Raw genomic sequence first — 21,729 nt, 5'->3', positions numbered from 1 at the left:
CTCATTGTGGTTTTAATTTGCATCTCTCTGATAGCTAGCGATATTGAACATCGTTTGTGCCTTTGGATTTTCTGTATGTCCTCCTTGGAGAAGTGTCTGTTCAAGTCCTTTGCCCACTTTTTAATTGGATTCCTTGTCTTCTTAGAGTGCAGTCGTGTAAGTTCTCTATATATTTTGGAGATTAAACCTTTGTCTGAGGTGTCATTGGCAAATATGTTTTCCCATACAGTTGGTTCTCTTTTAATTTTGATACTGGTTTCTTTAGCTGTGCAGAAGCTTTTAATTTTGATGAGGTCCCATTTGTTTATTCTTTCCTTTATGTCCCTTGCTCTAGGGGACACGTCAGTAAAAAAGTTTCTGCGTGAAATATCTGAGATTTTCCTACCTACATTCTCCTCTAGGACTTTAATGGTGTCATGTTTTATATTTAAGTCTTTTATCCACCTTGAATTTATTTTTTGTATATGGTGTAAGTTGGTGCTCAAGTTTCATTTTTTTTGCACGTGGCTGTCCAGTTCTCCCAACACCATTTGTTGAAGAGGCTATTTTTATTCCATTTTATGTTGCTGCCTCCTTTGTCAAATATTAATTGACCATAGAGACTTGGGCTTATTTCTGGGCTCTCTGTTCTGTTCCATTGGTCTATTAAAAAACCTTTTTTAAAAATATTTTTTATTGACTATGGCATTACAGTTGTCCCATTTTTTCTCTCCTTTATTCCCCTTTGCCCTGTACTCTCCCCTCCCACCATCATTCCCCCCCTTTAGTTCATGTCCATGTGTCATAAGTTCTTTGGCTTCTACATTTCCTATACTATTCTTACCCTCCCCCTGTCTATTTTCTACCTACCATCTATGCTACTTATTCTCTGTACTTTTCCCCCTCTCTCCCCATCCCACTCCTCTATTGATAACCTTCCATGTGATCTCCATTTCTGTGGTTCTGTTCCTGTTCTAGTTGTTTGTGTAGTTTACTTTTGTTTTTGTTTTAGGTGTGGTTGTTAATAATTGTGAGTTTGCTGTCATTTTACTGTTCATATTTTTATCTTCTTTTTGTTAGCTAAGTCCCTTTAACATTTCATATAATAAGGGCTTGGTGATGATGAACTCCTTTAACTTGACCTTATCTAGGGAGCACTCAATCTGCCCTTCCATTCTAAATGAAAGCTTTTCTGGATAGAGCAATCTTGGATGTAGGTCCTTCCTTGCCTTTCATGACTTAGAATACTTCTTTCCAGCCCCTTCTTGCCTGTAAGGTCTCTTTTGAGAAATCAGCTGACAGTCTTATGGAAACTCCTTTCTAGGTAACTGTCTCCTTTTCTCTTGCTGCTTCTAGGATTCTCTCCTTAATTTTAATATTAGGTAATGTAATTGTGATGTGCCTTGGTGTGTTCCTCCTTGGGTCCAACTTCTTTGGGACTCTCTGAGCTCCCTGGACTTCCTGAACATCTATTTCCTTTGCCAGATTGGGGAACTTTTCCTTTATTATTTGTTCAAATAACTTTTCCACTTGTTGCTCTTCCTCTTCTCCTTCTGGTACCCTTATAATTCAGATGATGGAATGTTTAAAGATGTCCTGGTGGTTTCTAAGCCTCTCCTCATTTCTTTGAAATCTTGTTTCTTCATTCTTTTCTGATTGGGTGTTTCTTTCTTCCTTCTGATCCACACCATTGATTTGAGTCCGAGTTTCCTTCCCACCACTATTGGTTCCCTGTACATTTTCCTTTACTTCACTTAGCATAGCCTTCATTTTTTTTAATCTAACTTGCAACCAAATTCAACCAATTCTGTGAGCATCCTGATTACCAGTGTTTTGAACTGTGCATCTGATAGGTTGGCTATCTCTTCCTCACTTAGTTGTATTTTTTCTGGAGCTTTGATCTGTTCTTTCATTTGGGCCACTTTTTTTGTCTTGACTTGACTGTTACGTAGTGAGGGGCGGAGCCTTGGGTATTCACCCAGGTGAGGCAACCCAGTCATTGTACTGTGACCCTGTATGTGGGGAAGGGGTATGAGAGGGAACAATGGTGCTCGCTCTGCTCTCTGCCAGATTTTAGTCACTTCCCCTGCTTCCCACCAGCAAACTGGGCCCTTCTGGTGCTGATTCCCAGGTGGGTGGGTTTGTGTATGTTCTAGGTAGGACCCTGTGGGCCTCTCCAACAAACTCTCCTGTGAGGCTGGGAGTTTCTCACACTGCCGCCTCAACTCCCACAGGTGTTTTCAATCCGTGGTTTGAGGCTTTATTTCTCTGTGCTGGGGCCCTGGGTTGCGCAGTCCATCCCGCTCCCCAGTTGTTCCTCCTGGTTTATCCGCATGCAAATTTGGGACTGCCCACTCCACCAGCTGCCACCCTGCTCACCTCAGTCCTCCAGCCACTGCCTTGCTGTGAGTCCTCTCTGCCCAGCTGTGAGTCTCCACCCCTCCTACAGTCTGGATGGATGTTTCTTCTTAATTCCTTGGTTGTCAGACTTCCATACAGTTTGATTTTCTGTCAGTTCTGGTTGTTTTTTCTTTTTAAATTGTTGTTGTCCTTCTTTTGGTTGTGCGAGTAGGCACAGTGTGTCTACCTATGCCTCCATCTTGGCCAGAAGTCCTAAATACTTAATAATGCTAACAATTTGCCTATGTATTATTTTGGATTTTCTACAACAGTGATATCATCTACAAATAATGAAAATTCTGTTAACTTCCAATATTTAAATATTTTCTTTTCCTTGAGTTATTGTGCTTAATAGGACCTCCAGTACAATGCTGAGTAGAAATGGTGACAGCAAGCATGCTTGCCACATTCCAAATGTCAAAGCTCTTAACATTTCACTTCTAACTATGTACTTTATTGTAAATTTGTGTAGGTATCCTTTATGGTAAGAACGTTTATTCAACTAACTTGCTAAGGTTCTTTAAATCATGAATAGATGTCAAATTTTATCTAACCCTTTCTCTACATCTATTGAGATAATTGTTTTTTCTCATTTAATTTGCTAACGGGGCAAATTATGCTGATTGAGTTCAAATGTTAAACCACAATTCAGTTTTGGAATAAATCCAATTTGGTCATATTATACTTTCTTAATATACACATGGTCTCCAAATTACAATGGTTTGACTTATAATTTTTCAACTTTACAATGATGTAAAAGTGATACACATTTAATAGAAACCATTCCCCAGACTAGTGATATGCAGCACAATACTCTCTTGTGATTCTGGGCAGCAGCAGTGAGTTGAAGCTCCCAGTCAGCTACAAAATCACAAGAATAAACAACCAATAGGCTACAGTGTTTTGTGTTGCCATCATTTTTTGGATATTGTGTTTTGTGTTTTCATATCCCATCATGTCTACAAAATACCCATGTGTGTCTTGTTTCTGGTGAGAAGAGGAAGGCAATTACTTTTGAGGTGAAACTCAAGATAATTGCCCAACTGCAGGCTAATGCAAGTGTTCTGGTCACATTTAAGGTAGGATGGGTTAAGCCATATTTGGTAGGTTATGATACTTTCAACTTATGATGGATTTATTGGGAGGTAACCCTATTATAAGTAAAAGAGTATCTGTATTGGACTTAGGCAATGCTATAGACTAATGTTCCTATCCCTTCAAAAACCTAGTCACTAATGTGATAATATTAGGAGGTGAAGCCTTTGGGAGGTGATTAGGTCATGAGGGTATAGCCCTCGTGAATGGGATCAGTCCCTTTACAAAAGAGACTCCAGAGACTGACCTTCTCCCCTCATTCTGTGAGGACACAGTGCGAAGTCTATGGACCACTAAGATGGCTCTCACAATACACCAAAATTGCCGGCACCTTATCTTGACTTCCAAGCCTCAGAAACTGTGAGAAATAAATGTTTGTTGTTTATTAGCCATGTAGTCTATGTTATTTTGTTATAGCAGCCTGAATGGACTCAGACAGGCAGTTATCACTTGGTTTAAAATATTTGCATTGCCCTGGCTGGCTTAGCTCAGTGGATTGAGCGCGGGCTGTGAAGCAAAGCATCGCAGGTTCGATTCCCAGTCAGGGCACATGCCTGGGTTGCAGGCCACGGCCCCCAGCAGCCGCATATTGATGTCTCTCTCTCTCTTTCTCCCTCCCTTCCCTCTCTAAAAATAAATAAATAAAATCTTTAAAAAAAAACCTTCCATAACTAGGTAGGTGGTGGCTCTTTCCTTTAAAAAAAATATTTGCATCTATTTTCTTGAGATTATTCGGTAGTATTTGTTTTTCACTCATCAGGTTTTAGTGTCAAGTTTATATCAGCCCCATAAAACGAATTAGGAATGCTCCTTTTCTACACTCTGCTTGTGTAAAATTGTAATTACTTGTTCCTTGAGTGCTTCATCAGCAAACCCATCTGAGCCCAGAGTTTCTGTATGGAAAGCTCTTTTTAAAAAAAAATTTATTGTTGTTCAAGTACAGTTGTCTTCATTTTCCCCACTCCACTCTCCCCCCACCCCAGCCATCCCCACCTCCCTTCCCTGATCCTCCCCAGCTTGATTTTGTCCATTTGTCCTTTATAGCTGTTCCTGAAAACCCTTCACCCTTTTCCCCCCATTATCCCCTCCCACCTCCCCTCTGGTTACTGTCAGTTTGTTCTTAATTTCAATGTCCCTGGTTATATTTTGCTTGCTTGTTTGTTTTGTTGACTAGGTTCCACTTAAAGGTGAAATCATATGGTATTTGTCTTTCATTGCCTAGCTTATTTCACTTAGCATAATGCTCTCCAGATCCATCCATGCTGTCGCAAAGGGTAGGAGCTCCTTCTTTCTTTCTGCTGTGTAGTATTCCATTGTGTCAATGTACCATAGTTTTTTGATCCATTCATTTACTGATGGGCACTGAGGTTGCTTCCAGGACTGGGCTATTGTAAATTGTGCTGCTATGAACATTGGGGTGCATAGGTTCTTTTGAATTGGTGTTTCAGGGTTCTTAGGGTATAATCCCAGGAGTGGAATTGCCAGGGCAACAGGCAGTTCCATTTTTAGTTTTATGAGGAAATTATATGGAAAGCTCTTTGGCTACAGCTTCTGTTACTTAACAGACCTACTCAAGATTACCCTTTTTTCTGGACAATTCTGGCAAGATTTGTGTCTGTAGTAATTTCTCCATTTTGTCTAATTTCTCAATGCAATTAGCATAAAGTTGCCTTTTTGAACATTGATCAAATTACCACATTAATGGAAGAACACCAATACATCTCTGGAGTTTGATATTTGACAAGTCAGAATCTCCTCATTGAAAGATAGGTGAAATATGGGAGTGCTGATTTTGTTTTCACTAGCTGTTTTCCATTTCCAGACCTCTACAATGCCATTCCCTCTAACTGGACTGCCCTCTCTCTTCCCCTTTATTACTTGGTGGATTCTTCCTCATTTTTTAAAATTCAGCTTGGGCACCATGTCCTCTAAGGCTTCCAGAGTCCCCACACTAGACTAAGTATCTGTCCTTAGGCCTTCACAGCCCACTGTTAGTTCATTAACATCTGTTAATCACACTCCACTGAAATTCTTTCTGTGTCTGTCTCCCCCATATACTGTGAGCTCCTTCATGTGTCTTAAGAGCAGAGCAGAGGCAGTCAGTCAATATTTGCAGAACTGAATTGAGCTTATAACCACTGAATGACCAACTAAGTTCTCTAATCATATCTTTATATTTCCTCACATATATTCATTTGTTCCTTAATTTACTTAATTCAATGGGTATTTGAGCACCCATTATGTGCCAAAAATTCTTCTAGAAGAGCGGCTGGCGAGCAAAGAGGAAAACTAGGAGAGTGTGGTGTCCCAGAAACCAAGGATTTCAGAGTTTTTAATTGACATGTAGTAAATATATCAATCCTTTCTTTCAAAGCTTCTGGGTCTCCTGTTTTGAGTTAGAAATGCAATGTCTGTGGATAGCAACTCTGGTATGAATTTTTCACTCCTCTGTCTTTTCTGAGCCTTTCCCAATCCTGGGGACAGAGAAGTCTCCCTGCTGGTGTAAAAGGCTTTTTTTTTTTAAGTAACTTAAAAACTTTGTGACTGATTCACAACCAATATCCCACACCCACAGCTGACCACATCCACCACTGCAGCCACGTGTGACCTAAAACCATTATGTGGCTGCCACTCTTCCTCCCTCCTTGACAGAATGTGGAAATGACCAAAGTACCTACCCCCCAGAGACCATCAGACCACATGTATTAGGACAACAAGGTAAGTCAAGGACACACTGAAGCAGCAGCAGCAGACATGACCACATCCCATGTCCCACTCCCCACTGTAGTCTTCCCATATGACCACCCTGCACACTCATTCCTGAACAGAACACTACACAGCAAGACACATCATTTCTCATAGAGCTCTATTGTGGCATATAATAATAGGTACTCTATATAAATTAAATTAAAAATAAAGCTCCAGCAGGTTGCACAGGTTGGCTGTTAATAAATATATCTCTGGGTAATTGTGCCCCAAGACCAGCTCATGACCACTCTCCCTCATCCAGAGAATTATACAAAAATAAATACAGGCTCGGGGGGGGGGGGAGCAGGGAGAAGGGAGGACATGCCCAGTTCCATTCTGAAAGTTGTCATTTTCACTATCCACCCATCCCCTGTTCCATTCCATTAGTATCACCACAGGAGCCCTGTGCTAACTAGAGAGCTCAGGGACAAGGAGGATTTTCTCCAATCGAGCATTCTCAGAAGCAAAGGACCCCCTCACTGTACAGGCCACACGTGCCATCTGAACCCTCTGGGGTGGTACAGGGGCCATCCCTCCCCAGACCCAAGAGGGGATGCTTGTTATTAATGGTCCCACAAGCAGCTCCTATGAGAACCAGGCCAGAGAGAGGCACAGAGCAAGCACCAGGAGAGACATACCACTGTTCAGAGCCACAGGGACCACTACCAGGCCAGCCAGGACCCCCAGAGTCTGGGTCAAGGGCCCCCAGAGCTGGGGAGGCAAAGTACACACACATTCCGCAGGGACTGTTAGGGTAGGAGACCTCTTTGGGGACTCAGGTCTTCGGCTTGAACCCTCTTTATGCTGGGAGTTTACTTGGGGCCTGGCCAGGCTAAAAGGGCAGATTTCAGCCTCCGAGTTACCAAGGAGAGTGAGATTTTGCCCCTGCAGGGCTGGAACCCCTGGCTCCTTGCCAGATATAGGAACCAAGCTGTCTGCTCCCTCAGTGGTGAACTCCATCCCAGCTTCTGTCCCTCCTGAGAACCCTGTCACCCCAGATATCACCCTATTCATGTGCAAAGAGTCAGTGTCCTTGCATATTCCCTCTTCTGGAGCCCCAATGAACTGACCCTCTGTACCCAGAACCACAGGATTGTCACATCCGGAGCCCCCTGCCCATGGAAGCCATACACCTCCCATAGTGGCTACCATGGAATGGGCCCCAGAGAGAATTTCTGGAGGCGATTCCTTGGGGGTGTCCCCTTCTGGACTGGAGGGTATCATAGAGAGCCCCTCTTCACCCTCCCCCTCTTCATCAGGGTCCTCGGTGTCCTTGATGAGCTCTACCCCACACCCCAGCCGGGCATAGTGCAGTGTGATCTCCTCCGCCAGGGCACTGTTCAGGGCCCGCTCAGGGCCAGGCCACTTCAAGATCAGGTCGCGGTCCGTGAGTATGCCCAGGGGATGGCTGGGGGACACCCCTCCATCTGTGGAGCCCTCCCCACTACTTCCTGCCCCACCTGCAGCCACAGCAGCCCGCAGGCGACTCAAGTGGGACAAATAGAGCTGCTCCAGCTCCTGATCAATGGTGTCCTCACCAAGCAGCTCCTCCAACCCACTCATGACCTCCAAACCCCCAGAGGGCTCGTCCATAATAGCCCCTACCATGGGGTCCTTTCGGCCCCCTCCATTCTCACTTGATACTTCCCATACAGCCTCCACCTGTTGCTGACTAGATTCGAGGAGAGGCCCAGCTGCCCCCTCACTTGCATCCGGCCCTGAGGCCTGGTCCCTGGGGGAGCGACCCATGCCACAGAGAAAGGAAGGAGGAATCCTGATGACAGGTGGCTGGGGAACCTCTCTGAAAGCCACAGGCAGATTTCTTCCAGGGATGTCACCTTCCTCTGGGGATTTGCCAGTCACTGTAACTTCAGAAACCTGGAGCCATGGTGTGGGGAGGGTACAGGAGGGGAGAGAAAGGGAAGGAAATGAAGCAGAGGAGGGAATGAAACAACAATAGATGGTAAGAACTGGTAACAGCCCACACCCAGCCCCACAGGTGCTTCCAGATTTCTTTTAAAACTCCTTAAAGAGACTTCTGTAATTCTCTAAATTCCAAACACTGTGTCATCTATATTGAAATAACAAAATTGGATGAAGTAAAAGGGGGATTCCTCCAGATCATAAAGCTGAGTTGAATGACTGTCAGTAAATACTGTTGGTTGGCTTCCAAAACATATCTAAAATATCCACATGAATTTATTTTTTCTTTAAAAAAAATTATTCCCTACCCTTGCTGGTATAGCTCAGTGGATTGAGCACAGGCTGCGAACCAAAGGGTCACTGGTTTGATTCCCAGTCAGGGCACATGCCTGGGTTGTGATTCAGGTCCCCAGTGGGGGCCATGTGAGAAGCAACCACACATTGATGGTTCACTCCCTCTCTTTTTCTCTCCCTTCCCCTCTCTCTAAAAAATAAAAATAAATAAATAAAACCTTTGATTTTTTTTTAATTTAAAAAATAAAACAATTATTCCCTAGCTCTGTCTTTTGACAAGGCCTAGAAACAATGACCAACCTAGTAGCAACATCTGGTACTCGGATCTAAATACCATTCTCCACTAAAAGGAACCAGGGCTCCTTAAATAAATGGCTGTTTCCAAGTTTGGGGCAGGTAAAGTACCAGATGAGTCTGGGACATACTGCCATACCAGAATGTGAAGAAGTGCTCAAAAAAATGTTACAAGTACATGTAAAAAGGACTCTGGAGCCGATCTAAACAAGCTTTCAGTGGCCAGAGGCAGTTCAAATTAAGCATCAAAAAATAAGGGCAATGGATTGCAACTCATTAAATATGTTTAAAATTCATGGGTTAATAATGACATACGAAAACCAAAAATCCTTTATTTTTGGTCACCTTTGGAGAATTTGATTTACTCTGGAAACTGATAAACAAAAAGGGAAAAATTAAGTATTTATACATCTTTTTCTATACAAACTATGTACCTTCAAGGTACACACTTCAAGGTAGCCAGACAATTGATGTGAGAAAGTTTTTCTTTAGAGAAGAATTCCAACTAATAAATGAAGTGGAGATAAGAGAATAAACAGAATCAATGCTATTTAAATGAATAAATAGATTATATAGATTATTTAAATAGATTATATCTATTAATTTAATAAAATACCTTGATAAATTAATTAAATGTAATGATACATCAGAATTAAACTGACTTAATAAATTAATAAAAATTTAAGTAAGAAATGTGTTTCTACATGGATGCAATCAGCCAAATACAGACTGTGGGAAATTCAACAGGACAAACAAGCTTTCTTGAACAAGCAAATAGCAAGAAAAGTGAGGGAGATTTAAAAATCTAAAATGATCCATCAACCAAATGCAATGTGTTGACATTGTTTGGGTCCTAAAAGGCTTATGAGATAAGGAAATTTGAACACTGACCAAATATTTGATGGTACTAAGGAATTACTGTTAATTTTCTGAAGTGTGATGATGGCATTGTGTTTTTTAAGACTTATTAATTGTATGAGACACAAACAGAAGTATTTATGGATTGGATAATGTCTGGATTTTTTTCTACAGTCTACTTCCCTCACAGCAGCCAGAGGGAGCCTGTTAAATCCTAAATCAGATTATGGCCCTTCCCAGCTCATGACCCTCTCGTGACTTCCTCCCCACTCAGAGTAGAAGCAGAAGTCTTCCCCATGGTCCATGAGGCCCTATACAATCTGTCCCTATAATCTTTCCAGCCTCACTTCCTCCCGCTCCCTCTCACTCACTGCTCCTTGCTGTTCCTCACACACATTAGTCATGGCATTGCTCCAGGACTTTGCATTTGCATGGGATGTTCTTACCCTAGTTATCCACATGGCTCACTCTCTCACTTTCTTCAGATCTTTGCTCAAATCTCACTTACCACTAAGGCCTTCCCTGGCCACTCTAAAATCTAAAGTTGCAAACTTGTCATATACATACCCACTACGTTCTCTCACTCTCTTTCTCCCTCCCTCCCTCCCTCTCCCTTTTTTTCTTTAGCACTCATCATCATCTAAAACACCATGTATTTTGCTGTTTTCTGTTATGTTATGGCTCTCTCCACTGAAATGTAAGGAAGTCCCTTGATGATAGCATTTTTAGTTGCTACCATATTCCTACCATCCCTAACAGCACTTTGCACAGAGCAAGCATTCAATATATATTTGGGGATGACATTAGGATAAGCCCAGGTAAATAACTGCATTCTATACCTCCACCTTAAAGTTCTGATTTAGGGGATCTCCCTCCAACCTAGGGTGAACCCAGAGCAAGTCAGCACTCACCACCCAGCCTCCCATCAAGCTGTCTATACAGAGGCTTCCAGGTCCTGCTTACCTGAATTGTCATCTGTGGCCATGGACGGAGAGGGGTGGGGGCCACAAGGGGACCCACTGACTCCTGGACATCAGGATGCTCTGCTGAAGAGAAGGGCAGAGTTGGGGTAAAGCAGGTGTACAAGCAGGTCTGGTTTGGTTAAGAAAATTTGTTCTAGCCCTGGCTGGTGTGGCTCAGTAGATTGAGCGCTGACCTGCGAACCACAGGGTCGCAGGTTTGGTTCCCAGTCAGGCATATGCCTGGATTGCAGGCCAAGCCCCCAGTAGGGGGCGCACAAGAGGCAACCACACATTGATGTTTCTCTCCCTCTCTTTCTCTCTCCCTTTCCCTCTGTCTAAAAATAAAATAAATAAAATATTTTTTTAAAAAAAGAAAATTTGTTCTAGCCAATGGGCAGTTTTGCCTCTGAAGCTTTCTGTGACAATCTAAGGCAAAGGTGCCTCTTAATTTGTATAGAAAGGAAAGGTGGAGGAAGAAATAGTAAATATAAGCTAAAACTCCTACCACCTGCCAATTGCTTACCCGCAGCAGGGGTATTATCATCCATGTTCTTCATCCTCAGCTCTTCCTCGTTAGGCCTGTGGGGCAGAGGAGAGAATGCATAGATCTGACACCCTGAGAAGCCAGTTCTGCCATCCACCAGCAACTTCTGAGCCTGACATCTGCTGTTTTCTCTTCTGCCACCTCCTTCTTTCTGTATTATAAAAGTCCTACATGCTCATTGTAAAAAAATTACAAAATACAGGAAAGCATAAAGCAATAAAAAGTGACATTAGCCAGAGGCACCCACCATTACCATTTTGGAAATTTTCATTCCAGACATTCTATGAAAGTGTTTAGATTCTGCAGATATAATTTCACAGCTGGTTTTATCCATTTAACAGTAACAAGCACCATTATATACTTCTGTAAACATTTGAAATGGCCGCTTCCTACTCCTGTTATATGGACTCGCCATAAGGTAAGTAACCATTCCCATCCTACTCAGCAGCTAGGTTGTTTCCTCCGTTTCACTCTCAGAAAGCAGGCTTCAGCAGAAATTGTTGGATATAGCTTTATGAACAACTTGGATCATTTCTTTAGGGTATCTTCCTGGCTATGGAGGAACCCATCTTTTCCAAGAAAGGGCAGGTGAGGACTGTGGGGCTCAAGAAGCAGCAAAAGGGAGAAAGTGCCTGGAGAATGAGACAGAGGTCAGCAGAAAAGGAAGTAACCCAGGGTCATAGAGTCCTGGGTCCCATTACCAACCCTCCACCCATCGCCTGGCAAGGCACCTAACCTCCCTGAGCCTCACCCCCTCACCTTAAAACAGAGCACAGGGGATCCAGGATGAGCACACCAAGCACAGGGCAGTCAAGAGAAATGAGGACACAAAGTCAGACACCAGTGCCTGGCACAGATGAGAAGCTGAATCACCCGTAGATATTTGTTGGTCTTGATCCTCCTTCACCAGGCAAATCAAACCCAAAAGGCTGAGTGGCATAAGCCAAGTGTATTTCAGCAGTCCCTGCCAGGGATGCAGTCCTGAGGATCACCGGGAAATCACTGTTCTGATTCTCACCAATGAGTATCAAATGCTTAGAGATTAAGGCAGTGAGGGAAACATTAGCTGAAATGTGCAGAGATCTGACGTGAGTTCAGGTAACTTGATGATGTTGACATTTCTGAAAATGGTTGCAATTTTTTTGAAAACACATAATCACAATTACCTTTACAGAAACAGAATATCACAGTAGTTACTACGGTGTTAGGCAATGTGCTAAGTGTTCCACACATACTATTAGTTAAATCCTCACAGCAACCCTGAGATAGGCACTTTTAATCCTCTGAAGTAGGCAGTGTTTTTTTTAAGGTTTTATTGTTTTATTTTTATAGAGAGGGGGAGGGAGGAAGAGAGGGAGCAAAAAAATCAATCAGTTGCCCTGCCCACATGCCCCAAAGGGGGCCCAAACCCACAACCTAGGCAGGCACCCCAATCAGAAATTGAACTTGTGACCTTTCGCTTTGTGGAATGACACTCAACTAACTGAGCCATACCAGTCAGGGCCCAAATAGGCAGCATTATTATTATCTTAAGGATGATGAAATGGAAGCTGAGTAAATGGCTCAAGGTCAGCAGCAAGGATCAAAACCCAGGCCTTTCTTCTAAGTCTGCTCTCAACCAACAAACTGCTGCTACTTGGATGAGGGAGACTGAGGTCTCACTCCAACCCCATCTCTATTCCTTTCCAGGAGCAGATCAAGGGAGACAGCAATAATAGACAAGATCCCTACCTCCTACTTCTTTCATGTTTTTCTTTAGACCTGCCTTTTGCCCACATATTCATTCCCAACTTCCCTGTCTTCATGGGACATGTGGCTAGGAAACCACCAGATACAGAAGCAACTGCAAGAATTGCTTTTTATTAGCACCCTCAGGGAAGAAACTTTAACTGTATACTTGGATCTAGAGTCTAGAAGCTCCAGAGGAACCATCTGTCTTTCTCCATGAACCAGGGCTTATTTGCCCCACCAGAGGTCTTTGGATGAGAACACTACAGGACCTGGAGTGGGTGATACCAGAAGCCCAGCCATCAACTCCTCCCCATCATGGATAAGAAAGATTTCAAAGCAAAGCAGCTTGGAACTGCACCAGTCCCCTCAGTGGCTCTAAAATCCATATCTTCGGATTTTTTGGCCCAACACAACTTCTGCTAACTTTTTTTGCTGGTGAAGTCTTTTATTTAAAAAAAAGTCATCTTCCTAGATCTTCTACAGCAAACCTCTTCAAGAAGACCCACAAAGAGACAGAAAGGCAGCCCTTCCTCCCAGGGGCAGGACTATGCAAGTTGTCCCCTGCCATCTGGCCCATAACTGACATACATGACAACCAGGCTTTTAAAGCCACTGCAGTGTCCTAGATGTATATGAAAGAGAAAGAGGTGGAGATTCAGGACAGAACCAACCAGCAAGAAAAGAACTCCACAGTTCACTTAAGAAAGAAGAGAGAAGTAAAACACACACAAAACAAATCCTCCAGCCCCCAAACCATCTCTTCTATAGCCAAGGAGGGTAAGAACAGGGGCAACATCCAAATATCAGGTCAAGCAATTCAGTCAGCCCCAAGATCCATGAAGTCAGCAAAAGTACACAGGTCACTCTACCTCTGAAGTCAGAGAAAAACAGGAGGCAAAAGCACTTATTGTTCACCTCCTTCCCAAGGGCCATTTTCATTGATACACCAAATCATTTGAAAACCTTCATTCACATCTATCTTTCAAAGCAACACCCTTCCCTTTCTACAAATAAAAAAAAAAAAGTGAGGCTCAAGAAACTATGCCTCTACATTCACTAACTACACGCCGCACTGACAGTACCCAAAGAGGGCTCCATTTTAAAGACAGTATTTGAAACTCTGACCTTAAAAAAAAGGAAAACCTAAATATCCTTGAACTGTCTTTCACAGTAAACATTCAAGGACAACTACGACTCCAATCAAAAGGAGGATGATGAGAGAAATGGAGTACCAATGTATACTGACTCACTCATCAGTAACAGAGAAGAAGTGTTCTTAGAAAAATGGAGAGGGAAAAGATTAAGAACAAAACTGTACCCCAGTGTGCTTACTAATTTTTGAGAAGGAAACCTGCTCTTTTGGCACCAGCCTCATTAATGCCACATGGTTATCTCAAGGGCAATAGGTAATAGTGGGCTGGAACACATAGGCCTAGGGATATTTTGGACACAGATCCTTTAGTTGTTCATGAGAATCAAGACTGTAGCCTAGAAGGGGCCAGTGACCTGGGCATGAAAATTCTTCCTGCCATTAGAAAACTCAATGGTTGCTGACCTCAGGTGACACCCAGAGAAACCAGGGGTTGAGATTTCAGAAAGAGGTGCCATCAGCTCCAGCCTAGGCCAGCCAAAACAGAAAAAAAAGTGAACCTCCAGAGTGAGTGAGCGAGGGCTGACAACCCCCATGGGAAAAGAGCAAAGCAGACTTTCAGAGCACTCCCATCACTGCCATCACCACCGCCCATGTCCTCCGTGAGCACCCCCAACACTCATGTTTTCAAAGAACTTGGCCAGCCCAAAGTAGGTCATGCAATAAAACCCAAAGGAAAACTCAGCAGACCCCAGCTCTCGTGCAGTCAACCTGAAGATAAGGCTGACTATGGGGGGTGGGGGATAAGACAGGTGGCTTCAGAATTCAGAAACCTGCCCTTTGATACTTGGAATCCCAGTTACCCTGAGCCATCTGCTTTCTGAAGAGCATTTGAAGGTACCTGTGAAAGCCACCAAGTTATGTGGGGCATTGCTCTTTCCCAGCTACTTTGTGTCAGTGTCAATCTGGGACTTAGGGACAATCGAGCAGGGTGGAAGGAAGAGAGTTTATTGTGCCATGAGCTTCTTTTACAGTGGTAACTTCATTCATTTGACTGTGACCCATAGTCAGAAATACATTGTACATCATAATCCAGCACACCCCATGCATGTGTGAACACATATTCATACTTAACTGAGAAACACTTACCTTTAGCACATTGTGATGCACTGATTATTCCCTATGCTATTTTTTAAGTGTTTGTTGGAATCTAGTAAATTGATTTCACATCTTAACCAAGGGTCATGACATGTAATTTTGAATAAACTTGGCTCTGCCATCTACCAGCTGTGTGACCTAAACCTCTGTATGCCTCAGTTTCTTCATCTGCAAAGAGGGAAGAATAGTAATACCCACCTCAGAGAGCTAGATTGAGGAGATACGGGAAAATTGCCTATGAAGTGCTTAACAGTAATCCCCTCCATATTCCCACTGAGGGAAACTGAGGCTCTGAAAAGGAAAGTAACTTGCCCAGCATTGCTTAGCTGGTAAGACACATCACGTAACCTGATACAGCAGTTAAAAACTGGGCCACTAGAGCAGAACTGCCCCAGCACAGAATGCAGCTCTGCCACTTTCATACATGTGGCCTCTCAGTCACACATCCTTGACCATGTTGCCCTACTAGTTTTCTGTGGAATAAAAGAGGATCACTTTTACACTAAGTCCTCACTCTCCAGACAACTAAAGATCACCCCTGGCCCATCCTGTTTTGACTTTGATTGTTCTGGTTTCCCCTAAGGCTACCAACTTGGTAAGTAGGTTGGGTTCCCATCCATTCAGTACAGGTGCACCTAAAAAATCATTGAGGCCTTACTGTGCATCCGCCCAGTGACAGATCCTGGAGACACAATGGTGAACAAATCAGACTAGGAAGCTTACAATTTACTGTGAAGGAAGACATAAAAAAATACTCACACTCATTCTTTCAACAAACATTTATTGAGTACCTGTTAAGTGCCAGGCACCATGGCAGGCCCTGCAGGAATACAGAGGTGAATAAAAGCAGACCATGTCCCTACCCCTCACGGAGCTTACAGTCTAGCAGGGCAGACAGGGTCATCCAATAATCCCCTAATGAAGGTCTAACTACAAACTGAGGTCAGTGCCTTCTGAAAAGGAAAGAATATCCTAGAACAAGGTGGCCCTGGCCCACACTACAGGTCAGGAAGAGCTTAGGATGCTTAGAAGGAAAACAAGCAAAGGAGGGGTAGGGGAGTGAAAAGCTGTTCAGAACACTTTGCAGGAAGTAATGGATTTAATCTTGAACAGGAGAAGTTTGACGCATCTTTGTAACATCAGCCAAATGGAGACACTGAGTTTGAATATAGGAAGCTAAAAGAAAGGGCAAGGAGAAAGAGGAGGATCCGGGAGTTAAGAGGAAAAGCTGCAGAGTGTGGTCCCAAAGCAAGGGAATAAAAGCGTTTTAAATAGGAGTGCTCAGCCACTTCAAGAAGAAAACCAAAAACCTGCCTATGAAATATGAGGTGCAGTGGGCTGAAGCAAATGGAAAAGTGTAGGCATCTCTTTAGAGGGGAGTCAGAAATGAAGGGGAGGATGATTAGGTGCTGGCCAGGAGAAGTGTAAACAGAGGTGGGATCAAAGCACAGATTTTTAAGGCAGTAGAGATGCTGGCATATACAAAGGCCAATAGAGGATCGGGTGAGGAGAGCAGTGAAAAGCTGCTAGGAAAGAAATAGAAACTGATTATGTCAGGTTCTGGAGCAAATGGAAGAGAATGAAACCCAGAGCACGAGTGGAGGAATTGGCCCGAGGAAAGAAAAAGCCCCCTCCTACCCTGTAACACAAAGGAGAGAAATCAGTTTGGAGGCATGGGGTTTGCAAGTTGTGGGGAGTTCCACTCTTATGGCTTCTATTTGTTTTCTTTGTATTTTTTTTTTTTTGAAGCAGGAAGTAAAAGTCTGAAGGTAAAGAACATTTGAAAGAAACACATCATGGAGGCAACAAGAATGGATCATAAAAATAGGACTGCTGGGCAGGGTGGGAAATGATCCTGAATTTGTGATGATGTCCATCTGCTCTACTACACAACAATCTCTAACAGGGCTCACCTGCTTGGCTGATGGGTGCTATGAAAAAAACCCGGGCCAGAGGACATCGGAATAAACAGGATTCCCAGAAGAAGTACTCTTAGAACTGAAGGATCAAAACAAGGAGACTTCAATGGGCACAGGACCAACATTCCTGGTGACTAAAGCAGCATGGGCAAAGGCCCTGATGCAGGAAGGGGTAAGGATCCTTGGAAAGATCATGGTGATAGGAGCTCAGAAGGCAGAGGGAAGCATGAGATGAGACTAGCAGCCAGAGACTGGATTGGGGGAGAGGGAAGGAGGTACATGAAGGCCATGCTGAGGCTTCCTTGGTCTTTGTTTTTAAGAATAGGATACCTCCTTAGGGTGTTAAACCGAGGCAGACCAGGAGGACTCCTCCCCACACCAACCCTGGGTCTTTGGACTTGGGGAACCTCAGTTTGCTGAGGAAAAAAAAAAAAGAGATAAACCAGTCTATCTCATACCAGAATGTTGAAAGGATTAGATGACACTTTGCATGCAAATAGCCAAGTGCCTAGACATGTTCCAGGTCTCAAATGGCAAGCCCTCTGTACCTGTCCCTTTCCACCCAGTTCCACCACAAGCCCTCTAACACCTCAGTGCCAGTCTGCATCTTTATCCTTGTATGAACCTAGGACTGTGCCCAGCACATAGTAGGCCCTCAATAAATGCTTGCTGATGGATCACCTCTAAGCCAAGTGTTAATCAAAAGCCTGGTCAAGCAACTCAGGGAATGCAGCCATTTCTGTTTCTGAGCTATATTTCAATGGCTACCATCAACTTCTCCCGTGTTTCCCTGTGGCTGCACCTGGTGCACAGTGGGCCTGCAACCATCATTTCCTGAATGGAAAGACCTCTATGATAGGACTCCAGCAGGTTAAGGCTATCTTCTGAGATCCTCCACCATTTCCAAGAGGACTGAGTCTCAGGGGGGCAGCTGTTCTTCAACAGCGCTCCAACTCATCGGTAGCACATAGGTTTTTAAACAATAATAAGTTGAAATGTACTCACCAAGAAAGCCACCGACCTACAAAGAAAATCTTATCGCTGATCTTGCAATGAGCACCAACCTCCCTTTGCAAGAGCTGAGATCAAAAGATAAAGAAGCTATCAAAAAGCCATCTGCCCACTTAAAATAATATCACAAGTCATGTTAGGAACCACAGACCTGGGGCCAGATACCAAAACAATTGTCTGAACGGGCTGTTTCAATTTCTCCTTAAAACCACCCATGTATTTTAAAAGAAAAACACCCTCTCCACCCACCTTGGCCCTGCGAGCTTTTGATTTCTCTGTTCCCTTCCTTTCACACTCTAAAATGACCAAACTCCATTACCCAAACTGTTGCGTCTTACAGACAGGGCTCCCACGACACCCAGCTGGGATGACGACTTGGGAAAAGGTGATTCTTGGATCTGGTGGTGGTTACAAAAGGGCACAGATATGTAAAAATCCACTGAGCCCTACACTTAAATTCAGTACACTTTATGTAGCTATTCCTCAATGAAGAAAAAAACAAACAAATAACAACAACAACAAAAAACAGAAGAGCAAAGCATAACATGCCAGGAACACCAGGAGCTAAATGCACAATTTGCCCTGAATCCTACCAGGCCTTCAAAGGGAACCATTTAAAAAAATTTGCCCCTGGTTCCATCACTCACTAGCTGAGTGAAACTGAATGAACTGGCTTACCTCTCTGAGCTACCTCTTTCCCCCTCTATTAAATGGGCATAACCATAGCACCTATAGCACACAGCATGCACAGCAGCAGGTCGCAAGAGAGAATGGACTCGAAGCTCTTAGCAGGTATTAGTACATGCTTGCCACTGTTATCTTTTGCAGCTACCATCAAGCTTCAGTTACCTTGCCAATGTTTGCTGTGTCCAATCCAACCAAAGTGACTGTCATTCTCCTTTAGCAGATGAGAATACTGAGGCAAGGACACACAGCTGGTGACAGGCAGAGCAGAGTTTGGGAGGAGAATCCAAGAAACTTGTATGTGTGATTAAGTACTGACACTAGCTCACCCCTATATGACACAACTATGAGCCAAGCTAGGTTCTTTTACTCATCTCCTGTGAAGAAGGTATAATTATTTGTTTTACAGATGAGGGTACTGAGACACAATGCAGTTGGCCAAGGGTACAAGGCCAATATAGAGGGCAGATCTGGGATTTGAACCCAAGTACTGATCCAGAATCTATACTCTTAATTAACACTGTAAGGAAAGCCATGCTGCTTGTCCCGTTAGACTAAGTTTCAGGTTACTATGGGTCTCACAGGTTGGTAAGGGGGTGTTTGCCTGCTTGCTCAAGTACCCAGGCACATCTGCCCACCAACTGAGCTAGACTATTTTGAACAACTCACAGCCCAAGGCCTTGCCAGGACCACAAACATCTTGCAGCCAGAAGCTACTAATCCAGTATATACATGGTCCAAAAAGCACTCTCCCATTCCCATTTCCAGTCCTCTTATGACCAGGGAAATGTATATATTTCCCACATGTGCATGAATCTGCTTATCCCAGACTAGACTTAGTTGACCCCCAAAAGAATCAGGCCTATCTGCTAGAACTTGAATTCAAAGCTTGATAGAGAAAACCTAGACTCTTGTCTCAGGGCCTTTTGGGGTTAACTGGCTCTTTTTACCAGGTGGCATGGCAGAAACAAAGGACAAAAGCGTCAAGTCCAGGCCCATCTGATTCTGCCTCTACCATAACCAATGGCTCCAATTGCAAGGATGGGCTCAACCACTCATCTCAACAGGAAGCCTCAGACTTGATTAGAGCATAACAGTAAAGAGAGTGCACAGGCTTCAAAGTTAGTCATGGCTGAAATGGAAAAGCCAGGCACCATCACTTCGTTTCTCTCTCTCGATCCCTGGTTTCCTGTTCTATCAAATGGGGGTCAGATTCCCTGCCCCCGTAACTAGCAAGGTGCCTCGTCCACACTACCATACCTCAGCAGTTCTCTACACTCCATCACACAGCCTATCATTCACACCAAGTTCATTCCCACCTCAGGACCTTTGCACTTGCTGTTCTGCCTATAACACCCTTACTCCCATGTGTGCGCATAACTGCTCTTCTTTATCATTCAGGAATCAGTTTAAATGGCACCTCCTCAGAAAAGTCCTCCCTTTCCTTTTCTACAAACTCTCTTCCTCCATATTTGTGGATAATTCTTATCATACAGGACTCACCTCCTCAAAAGCCCTCCCTGAATACCCTAAGATAGATACTCCCTCCCAAACTTTCTCCCCTTACCCAGTTTGACTTTCCTCTCAGCAGCTAACCTTATCCCTGCATTTCTTATCTGCTTGCTTTTTTCCCCCCAACTGTCTCCCATAGGAACCTATAAGATCCTTGAGGGCAGGAAATATGTCTTGTTCAGATATTTACAGTGGAATTCAATAAATGAATGAATAAAACCCCAGTAATACAGAGCCTAGCACATGTTTGGCCTCTCATCACTCTTTGACTGACTGGCTGAATGTGCCCTCCTCCCTGTCCTGGAGAGCAGGACTGAGGGGTTCCTGGGTCAGGATGTTTGTCTGCCATCCTGGACACAGCCCTGCGTTGGCGGAGGTGGCGCTGGCAGACATTACCTGCGCCTCACCGGCTTCATGCAGCTCTTCAGCTGCCTGACCTCAGCCTCCACGGTACCCTGGGACTCGGGCTGTGGCTCCAGCTGCGGCAGCTGCTGCTGCTGGGGCAGCCCTTCAGCATCAGTGGGTGTGGGAGCGGGTGCAATCCGGAGCAGGACTGTGTAGTTACGGCCGTGGTTGTTGGCCCAGAAAGTGCCCTCGGGCGTCTCATAGCGCACCACGAAGTCCAGGCGTGCCCCATCACCCGCACCCTCAGCAAAAGGCAGCTGGAAGGCAAAACGGTCGGTGCTGCCGCCGTCGTCGGGCGAGGATGCGGACGCCTGGCCGGAGACCAGGCCAAGGCCCGAATCCAGGATGGGATCTCCTGTTCCTGGTCCTCCCGCTCCTGCCCCCGGCAGGCTGCGCGGGACGTAGCGCGCTGGGTGGTCGCAGAAAGAAGCCCAGCTGTCGTGTGAGGCCCGCACGTGCACCGCCTTCTCGAAGGAGCGGTTCAGCACGCGCACCAACCCGCGCAGCACAGGTGGGCGTCCCCCTGGCACCCACACCCCGGCAACCCCGGGGACCGCTCCGGGAGGCGGCAGCAGCGCCTCCAGCTCCACCATGACGCGCCCCAAGCGCTCCAGACGGCCCGGTGCAGGCGGCAGCGAAAATGTGGGTACCAAGTAAAAACCCCCGCCAGCGGGGACGGGGCACAGCGGCGAGGGCTCGGGACAAGCCTCCTCTTCCTCCTCCCCTTCATCCCCATCCTCGCCATCGTCGTCCTCGTCAACCCCTCCGCCATCGCCATCTTGCCCGGCCAACGCCGCCATCTTGCCCGCCCCAGGCCCGCCCCACGGCCGGTAGCGGCGCAGCTGCGCCAGCGGCAACCCCAGGGCCTCATCTGCGAACAGCACCCTCCGCGGGGCCACCGCTGCCTCGACAGAGGTGCGGGGCTCGCCCACGGCCGGCGAGGGGGGCGCAGAAGGCCGCAGCGGTGGCTCCACAGGGGCCGTACGCGCCATATCGGCGGCGGCGGCGGCACCGACGGCACCGGCGGCGGTACCGGCGGGGGCAGGGCTTGAATGAGCTAGCAGCCAATGGGGAGGCCTGAGCGGGGGTAGGCAGCTAGATGAAGACAGGTGTATCAGACAG

At 45.1% G+C, this 21,729-nt stretch overlaps 1 protein-coding gene across 2 annotated transcripts; it reads right to left on the bottom strand.

Annotated features, from left to right (window-relative positions):
• Nucleotides 1-6,357: 6,357 nt before the first annotated feature.
• Nucleotides 6,358-21,615, bottom strand: PPP1R3F (protein phosphatase 1 regulatory subunit 3F). 2 transcript variants are annotated; one of them, XM_045860660.1, is made up of 4 exons: nucleotides 20,599-21,615; nucleotides 11,077-11,132; nucleotides 10,555-10,637; nucleotides 6,358-8,100 (listed from the first exon to the last, which is right to left on the bottom strand). In XM_045860660.1, the coding sequence occupies exons 1-4, from the start codon at nucleotides 21,597-21,599 to the stop codon at nucleotides 6,808-6,810; spliced, it is 2,433 nt and encodes an 810-aa protein (XP_045716616.1). In that variant the 5' UTR covers nucleotides 21,600-21,615; the 3' UTR covers nucleotides 6,358-6,807. The 2 variants fall into 2 exon arrangements, with proteins under 2 accessions (XP_045716616.1, XP_045716617.1); XM_045860661.1 differs by having other exon boundaries at nucleotides 10,555-10,634.
• Nucleotides 21,616-21,729: the final 114 nt, after the last annotated feature.

This window comes from Phyllostomus hastatus, unplaced genomic scaffold (assembly GCF_019186645.2).
Source record: "Phyllostomus hastatus isolate PE091 unplaced genomic scaffold, TTU_PhHast_1.1 phas_scaffold_200, whole genome shotgun sequence".
NCBI classification, from domain to species: domain Eukaryota; kingdom Metazoa; phylum Chordata; class Mammalia; order Chiroptera; family Phyllostomidae; genus Phyllostomus; species Phyllostomus hastatus.
The sequence above is the reverse complement of the archived record's forward strand: the minus strand, read 5'-3'. Positions and strand labels throughout refer to the sequence as shown.